The 8,757-nt window shown below is 31.4% G+C and overlaps 2 protein-coding genes across 2 annotated transcripts; one reads left to right on the forward strand and one right to left on the reverse strand.

Annotated features, from left to right (window-relative positions):
* On the reverse strand, positions 1-3,244 carry LOC123321148 (protein-serine O-palmitoleoyltransferase porcupine). The gene is made up of 8 exons (XM_044908656.1): positions 3,081-3,244; positions 2,854-3,023; positions 2,578-2,791; positions 1,489-1,711; positions 1,096-1,202; positions 821-1,044; positions 250-674; positions 1-214 (listed from the first exon to the last, which is right to left on the reverse strand). Exons 1-7 carry the CDS (start codon positions 3,122-3,124, stop codon positions 271-273), a joined length of 1,386 nt encoding a protein of 461 aa, XP_044764591.1. The 5' UTR covers positions 3,125-3,244; the 3' UTR covers positions 1-214; positions 250-270.
* An 832-nt stretch (positions 3,245-4,076) lies between these two features.
* Positions 4,077-7,440, forward strand: LOC123321159 (dynein regulatory complex protein 9-like). Its single transcript, XM_044908665.1, has 5 exons — positions 4,077-4,324; positions 5,075-5,430; positions 5,517-5,701; positions 6,105-6,344; positions 7,220-7,440. Exons 1-5 carry the CDS (start codon positions 4,095-4,097, stop codon positions 7,298-7,300), a joined length of 1,092 nt encoding a protein of 363 aa, XP_044764600.1. The 5' UTR covers positions 4,077-4,094; the 3' UTR covers positions 7,301-7,440.
* The last annotated feature ends 1,317 nt before the right edge of the window (positions 7,441-8,757 follow it).

Genomic DNA, 8,757 nt, shown 5'->3' on the forward strand with positions numbered 1-8,757 from the left:
TTGAGAGGAAATAATAGTAAAAATAATTATTTTATTATATTATAAAAAAAAATCCTCAACATCTATAATAAAATTAACAGAATAAAAGTCATTCCATTCAATTCCGTTTCCTGATATACATTGTATCACTTTTTTTCACTTAATTAAGTACTTTTATCGATTGCCTAGGCTTCATCATTAAACTAGAGATATTTCACATAATTTAAATACCCACATATTTAAGATAACATTTTTTCATGTACATACAAAACAAATCAAATACATCAAAAATCATATTATCAAAAGGAAATTCACAAACATAATAATATGACTAATAAAATACAAATCACTCCATTGCTCATAAATACTCAAATCACCTAAAGCTGGATCCATAAGTATTCCTAAATATGCAAGATGTAAAATACTATCAAATGCGAATAAAAGAAGCGAAGTTCTCACTCCAAAATTATCACGACCGTATTTATGTGTACACTGTTTACAAGGTTTCACATTCAAACAAGCATCCATTGCATCTGATATTAAAATCCTCGACTTCACTTGAAGAAAAGAAAAGACACCCAGGGAAAGGAGAACGACTGAAACTCTCACCTCGAAGCCATGTAAAAATGATGATACTAAAAAAGTTGCCATGATTGCTGAAAACTGTCCGTATTTCCGCATAGGCAGATAAATAGCTGAAACAGAGGCTTGATTCAAAGAATGAAACCGAAAAAATTTTTTACTTTAAAAAATGCTCTCTTTCATGTCCTACAAATTTCATTTGAAAAAAAAATTAGTGAAGTGATCAGCCTCATCCACCTGCAATTTAATATATACTCACTATTTTTTAAGAACAAATGAATTGGTTGGTTCCATTTCGTCACCACTGTGGCTAATGATGTAGGAAACTCAATATCCAATGGACTGACAACAGTGTAAGACCACAGTTTTCCACCCGAGTTGAAATTTTTGAATCCAGCACTTATCATGCTCATTTCAGCCAGGTAACTAACAAAATAATGGCTGAATCGAAAAGATAAGGCATCCCTGTACGCTAGAAGCCACCTTAAATCGAGAAATTGTAAAAACTGATGAAATTTCTGAACAAAGTTTTACCTGTTGAATGAACCAGATATGAGATATGCCGCCCAACAGTTAGAGATAGTGAGACATGTTAGTGATAGTGTAAATGATTTGAAAATTCCTAATATCCAATATGCATTCTGAAAATATGAATGAAAAATTCAACACTGATATATTGAATCGAATAATAAAGGAATGCAACTATAAGAGTGAATAGGAACATATATAACTTTTTTAAATAAATGAACATATAATTGACCAATTACATATCAGAATATATCTGGTGCTATGGCCACAAAACTTAATTTTAAATTTTTTAACAATATATAATGAAAAAAGTTACCTATGAATAACAAAAAAATGAACCCAACAAAAACAAAACTAGCAAAAAAAAGATCACAAAGCACCAAATAAATGAAAAATTACCTTTTTTTTTGGTTGGGAATGAAGTTCCTTGTACTCCTGATATGTCGTCCAAGGTCCAAATAAAATATTAGCACTGCATAAAGTATACCCAAAATATTGTAATACGCTGGGAAACTCTCCTTTCTCAAAGGTTTCATCAATAAGATGAAGTATTTTCATAACAATAATCATCAAAATACCTCTAATACGAAGGAACACCTCTTTTTTTATGAATAAATGTTGGCTGAAATTGTTTGGCAATATAAAATTCTATCAAAGTGAATTAAATATTTTTTTATGAAAACAACTACTTTTGTTTGTATATTGAATAAAAAACTTTTTATGTTATCATAATTTCATTTATACAAAATTTTTTATTTTTATTCTACAAAATTTTCTGTTTAAACAATTACTTTATCGTTCTGAATTAATCTAATGATTTCAGATTTTTATGTGAATTACAATCTCCCTTCATTGAATTTTGAAGAATTCATACAAATGATGAGATGGGATAAATAAACTCACTATTCTAATTATCTTCAAATCTTCTCAAAATTCCCCTTTGCCATGTAAATTTATTATTCAAGACATTTACTGCTTATCCTTTCAGGCAAAATACAAAATATTTATTTATATAAGCCATAGAAACTGAAAAAAATTATTCATATAATTTAATATGAAATAATGCTAGCAGCAACTAATATTGAACTCCTGAATCTCTCTTCAAAATGAATGATGGTGCTACCTTCTACCTTCTTCTATTTCAGTATACTTTTTTAATGAATATATCTATGAAGTCTTTTAAATAATATTTATGCAATGGTGATAAAATAAACTATTTTTTGGCATATATCCTATGTAAATAAAAGTGTCATTGTACAAAATGCATGTCTCAGAATTAGGATTAATCAGACTTTTATTAATATAAAGCCTTCCTGAAATAATTCCCAACCTTCTCTACCCTAGAGTAGAGCAATGATTGAAGCATGTAAGGAATTTTCAAAAGTGTCGGTAGTATTTCTTGAGTTGACAGTCACCGATTGAGTGAGACATATATTGAAAGATCTTCAATATGAGGAATCAAGATCACACTACAAACCAAATTCTCACCTGAAAATTAAGCTCGCAATGAAAAAAACTTTCACAATAGGTCCCAAGTCCTTAGAGCATTTCTTGTGTATAAAATGAGTTCCAATGATTATTAAATAGGAAACTATCAGATAAATAATGAGAATACTTTTTCCTTCTGTACTTTCCACTTCTGAAGCTAGATATATTCCTGTCAGACCAGATAGTAGATGAAAGATAGGTTCAGAAATTTTAACTAGAAATTGACAATAAGATTACTCCATACTAATAATGAATGCCCAAAAAAAAGTAATATACCTGATGAAACAAGAAGCCCAAAAGAAATGTTTGAAAACATTAGTCTCCACATAAGTGGTAGGATGCTTTGGCTAGATAACAAAACGCAATTATTCCAGACATCTGTAAAGTTCTCATCTTGGAAATCATCGTCATCATACTCCTCGAAATCCTGGGTATCATCGTAATAACTAAACAAAAATAAATATTCTCAATGCGATAATGTGCTGTATTAATAAATAACATACTCATTCTCTGAATCAAAATAGTTGAAGTCCATTAAATCGTACATAACTGCATGATTACGAAGTAAATCAGAAGAATAGCGTAATAAAAAAAAAATTTGTTTGAAAAAATTATGCAGAAATATGGAAAAAATAAAGCTAGAAAATGTTTATTTTGTTTCGAGGTTAAGGAATTCAAAAACAAGAATTGACAATGTCATAGAATATCTATTACTTTGTCATAGATATTCTAAAGTTTTCTTAGGAAACTGTCATTTATGTTAACAGTCTGTAGTGAAATGAAAGAGTAACTCAAATCAATCAAAGAGTTACTCTTTGGTGAAATGATGAAGACAGAAATTCCAGAGGCGAATTAAATGACTATCGGGGGTACCTAGATATATAGAAGAGATATCCTCTATAATGTCGACACTTGACAGCACTTGATTGGCTCTTTGCTAACCACATATGAATGCATATATGAATTTTTACTAGTACTATTGAAAGTACCTTTAGTTGCCGTTTCTGTATATATTGTATGATAGGTAGTACAAAAAAAGATTTGGGAATTCTTCACTCCAACTTTTAGTATATTCATAGCCTACTAGAAGGTACTAGAAGGTACTTCTAGTAGGCTATGGTATATTTCAACTACAGCTGCTATTGCATCATTTATATTTTATGGGTCTGGTATGATGCTCAATGTAGTTTATGTTTGCTTTGCTTGCTAGAAAATTTTGTCGATTTCTGTATATTAAGACAGGGGGCACAGTGTCCACCCTGGCCCCTACCAGTGAACTGTAAAACACCTTTTAATTATCTCTAAAATACCTTCTAGAGTTCACTGTCCCTGTCCCTATTTACGGCCATGCCTGCACTGAATCTATCTAGAAATATGGAATCAATAAACTTTCTAGAATGCTTTAGCCATATAAACATTGTATAAAGTTGTTATCCTTATACAATGATATAACATTATATTTTGGTCAATCACAATTATTGACAATTTTATTCAAAAAACGAAATTGTCATAATAAAATGTCATTTCATACAGAGAAGTCCTCAGAAAAAAATTTTTTCCGAACAAAATCGGAATCAGATGAAGTGATATTTAGTATAAGAGACGAATACGAACTTAATCCACTTATGAGTGTGATAAGTGTTGTGATTCTTGAAAGTTGTAGAGATGAAGTGGATGTTTTGAATTCTTCTTGTCGAAAGTCAGTGAGTGAAAAGCAGCCAGTTGTTCATGTACCAATTGAAAAAAGGTGAATAAACAAAATTTGCACTTTATATGTATGAGAGATGGAAACACAATAAGTTTCAACAATCAACATTCAAGTTCAAATGTTCTATAATATACAAATTATAAAGTACCAATTCAAATATCCCCCCATAGTACCGACATTGTATAAGAGACATATTAGTGGGTATATAAGGACATATAGTTTTTGTGTAAGAATATAATATTGTTGTCCTCATACGATGATACCAGTAATTCTGGTAGAAGTTACTGGTTTGAATTTAAAAAAAAAAAACAGTATGCAATTCTTATTAAAATCGGAGATTTTCAAAATCAAATGAAATATCAAAAATATACTTATATATTGTATATATATATGTATATATATAATAGACGCCGATTTTAAAGGTGTTATTTTTTTCCAAACAAATCGATTCGAATAAACGTTTTCACCATAAAACTTTAACAATGACGATGTAGGAAAACACATCTATAATATAACAAATCATAAGGCTACCATATACCGGATGAGTCTTGTAGACTTGTAGGTACATATATTTCAACTGCAGATTCTTGAGCTGAAAAGAAACCCTTTTTTTTACCATTTTTTCCGATTTGGCCTAAATAGTAAGATAAGTACCTATAATCATTTTAAGTTTTCATAATGCTATGCCACGTCTATTCTCCGCCACAAATAGTTTATACTGCCGTTTAGTAATTAAGTTCGCGTCCTGCAATTCAGTAGCTATACAGTTTGATTTTTTTTCATTTGCAGATACGGATTTTCTGATGAGGTTGTTCTAGAACGAAATATGCAGATTAGACTAGGAAGTATTCAGTCCGATTATTCGAGATTGGATCGTATAATGACTTTACTTAAGGACGTTCTGGAATATGGCATTACAGATTTATCAGAAAAGAGATCTTATCAGATGTTATCTCGAGCAGTGGGGGACATACAGGAAATGAAAAGTGACGAATCGAAACTTTTCTCTACTTTCAATTTCAACTATAGTTTGAACAGCAAACTAACAGAGGAGGCCCTGACAGATAGATTAGAGGCCATGGAACATATAAAAGCGGTTGATGATCAAATTCACAAAACAAAAAGACGTTCTGAATCATTCCTACGTAAGTATAATGGATCTAAGCACAACAATTATCGATAAAAGATTCAGATCTCAGATCTTCCAATCCTCCTTCTCATCGATTTTCAGAAGAAGCTGGTATAAAATACACCACTTTACTGAATTGGGAGAAAAGTAGATACGAACAGAATCTTCTTCTACAAAGGAATAAAGAAGAAAGAATAAAAGAGTCGATAGAGCACAAAAAAAAATTGATGAGAGAGGAAACAAAGGCCAATGCTGAAATGATGAAATTTTATGTCGAGCATATGAAGGTACTTAATTGCATACAGAGTGAGTAAAAAGTAACGCACAACATTCAACATGCATATTTTTCGATGCTCACTATTTTGTAGAAAAATGCTAGAAACAATTCATTTTATATCTCAAATTACGCAACTCTTCATGAATCTATTTTGTGCGTTACTTCTTAACTTAATCACTCTATACTTTTGATATATCTAGGGTGAGACAAAGTATTTCTGACCAAATTGCAAAGAGTGATTCTAGTGGCAAAATATAACTTTCCAACAGATGAAAAAAAATTGGAACTATTTTTGTTGCGAATTGCCTATTGAATCACTCTGTGGAACGCCGGCCAGAAATAAACTTGTACAGCCTGGAAAAGGACAAATAACTCAAGTCAATCAAAGATTTTGTGATAGTCCATCATTACAGGATATCAAAGCAGATATAGAGAAATGGATGACAAAATATGACGAAGATATGGATGCTAAAGATATTGCCATACTCAAACAAAAAATGGAGCTTGAAGATATGCAGGAGAAATTGCAAGATCTAGAAAAAAAAATTATTAGAAGAAATGATGAAATGAATAACTGGATTGATTTGAGGAACAACCGAAGAGAGGAAAAAATCAGAAATGCTATACAGAAGCGGGCTGCAACCAAGATACAGGTAGGGGTAATATTCTCAGATGCGAGAAATATTGTATACATAAAACCTTAAAAATAGGTACAAGAGTACCTACAAGGTAAGATATATAGTGAACATCAGATTACACATTTCACAGAGAAAGGACACAATTCACATTTGACCAGAAACTGTAGAGTTCAAATATTCACTTATACCCACTATAAAGAACAAACAGTTTGGTGGGATCCATTATCCGTGAGCTTTCATTTTGGAGTTAGTTATTGATTGAAGAAATATTGCGATAGGCACACATGCTCTGCATATTACTTAATACCTACAATTGTAATTTTTTTTCATTTCCTTTTCATTATCGTAAAAATTTTTCAGGTAACTCAATTTATCGCCCTATATGTGGTCACAAAATTTGAGCAGAATGTGACGCGAGTAGTTTGAAAATCAAATTTTTATTCTTTTCTTTAAGCTGCATTCACAATCAATTCGCGGGCCGAAGTGCACTTCGGCACGAAATTTACCATTCGCAATAATCTTGGAACCAAATACTCAAATGAATCAAAAATGTAACTGATCAAAACATAAGCATCAGCATCATCTATAGCCAGCACGAAATTCCTTGCCAAATTGATAGTTTGCAATTGGCAAGAAATTTTGTCTTGAATTTCATTGTGAATGGTAAACGGAAAACGCCATCTGCTGAGCTTCCGTGCCGAAGTGCACTTCGGCCCGTGAATTGATTGTGAATGTAGCTTTACGCAAATTCTGCGAAAGTTTCACTTCAAAATTGAGAGTTATTACTCCATTGCATCAATATTCTCTCAAATATGGAAACAAATTTCAAAATATTCATTTATATGATTGCTACAGATATAGGAAAATTTTATTTTATTAATTCATTACAGCGGTGGTGGAGAAATATTTTACAGGAGAGGAAAGACGCCCTGAAGAAGAAAACAAAAAAGAAGAAGAAAGGAAAGAAATAATGTGAAGATATGAGGAATTTTTAGTTGTTTATTGGAATCTAATTCATGAGGAGAGTTATAATTTGTATTTTTCAATTTATCGAGAATATACTGCTAAATATTAATCGCCAATACAGCGAGGAATAAGACTTTCTTGTACATTTATATTTCGTATTTACCCACCTCACTATGGATTTTCATCGAGTAATGAAAAATTGTTGCCAAATATACCCATTGAATCAGAATATTGGAGTGTGTAGAACCGTTATTAATATTATTATTATTATTAATATTCGGTGGCTCGAAAATCACTTAATACGGTCCCATATTCTGCCTAAATTTCCAATTTAATAGCGAAGAGTTCAGCTGCCGCACCAATGCCAAAATTCATCAAAAGTCAAATAATTCTGGAATTAGCAAATTAACCAATCAATTCCCATTACGCAGGAGCAGAATTAATAATTTGTTTTCGGATGTGACAAAGAAGAAAAAAAATGAGGGGTCCCATAACCTGCCTCAAACTAATCGCTTAATTGTGAAAAGCGGGCCTACCGGATGAAAAAATTCGGAAGTAGGGCAAAAATATCTTAGAAAAACAACAATAATTTTGGTAATGCAAGCATTGAAACTAACTGCCTTCATTTTATTTTAGGTTTTATGTGCCACCGTAGTTTTTCTGATGATTTTTCAAATTCGTTTCTTCAAATCTATTATAAGTATTAATTTTCTGATTTATATGTAATAAATTACCACATTGAAATTCAAAAGAAATCTACGGATCAAAAAAATGATACCTACGTATGTTTATAATTGTTTATTGAAAACAGGATATACAAAGATTATATCTTTCTTTTGTTTCGAATAAGTACTCAGCTTAGAGCCGTTATAAAAAATGTTTTGCCAACAAACCTCAGAAATGTTCATTTCTGAACCCTTTATGTTTATTGTACCCTCCATAGTTTATTGGTTAGATATTTTTATTCAGAAGAGTCTACTTCTCCAGAGGGATGACAATTTCAATTTCGTAATGAATCCATCACCTTTTTCGATATTTTCATCGCAAAAGTGTTTTTGATACACAAATTGATTAGGAGTCGATTCTTGTTGTAAGGTTCTTTCCAATTTTCTCTCAAAAATGTACTCTGAAATTTCATCTTACCTCTTTTTTCCGATGTCAAACCACTGTTACACTCAATCATGCTTTAACATTTCATCATGGTTTTTTCATCAAAAATTGAAAAATAACTGAATATTCTAATCGTCTGTCACCACCAGGAAGACAGTTTCCTAGTTTGAATCAAAGTCTCGTTCTCCTTTGATCGCCAGCGCATCCATTGGCTAAAACATGAACTACCTATTGGCATTGGTACATGATCTGTGGTTGTCTATGATCTGCAGCAAAGAGTAACAAGTTGTTACTCTTTGTCTGTAGTCTGCAAGCTGTCAGTCATAGAGAAATGTCTGCTGTCAGTTATTAT

Source organism: Coccinella septempunctata, chromosome 1 (assembly GCF_907165205.1).
Source record: "Coccinella septempunctata chromosome 1, icCocSept1.1, whole genome shotgun sequence".
NCBI lineage: Eukaryota > Metazoa > Arthropoda > Insecta > Coleoptera > Coccinellidae > Coccinella > Coccinella septempunctata.

Bases quoted from the DNA above. Each gene is read 5' to 3' on its own strand.
- LOC123321148 (XM_044908656.1), bottom strand. From the start codon at position 3,124: ATGTACGATTTAATGGACTTCAACTATTTTGATTCAGAGAATGA. The intron at 2,792-2,853 runs GTATATTACTTT...GTCAATTTCTAG, and splicing joins TGGGCTTCTTGTTTCATCAG to TTAAAATTTCTGAACCTATC. The intron at 1,712-2,577 runs GTGAGAATTTGG...AAACAATTTCAG, and splicing joins ATTGCGAGCTTAATTTTCAG to CCAACATTTATTCATAAAAA.
- LOC123321159 (XM_044908665.1), top strand. From the start codon at position 4,095: ATGTCATTTCATACAGAGAAGTCCTCAGAAAAAAATTTTTTCCGAACA. The intron at 4,325-5,074 runs GTGAATAAACAA...TTTCATTTGCAG, and splicing joins CATGTACCAATTGAAAAAAG to ATACGGATTTTCTGATGAGG. The intron at 6,345-7,219 runs GTAGGGGTAATA...AATTCATTACAG, and splicing joins GGGCTGCAACCAAGATACAG to CGGTGGTGGAGAAATATTTT.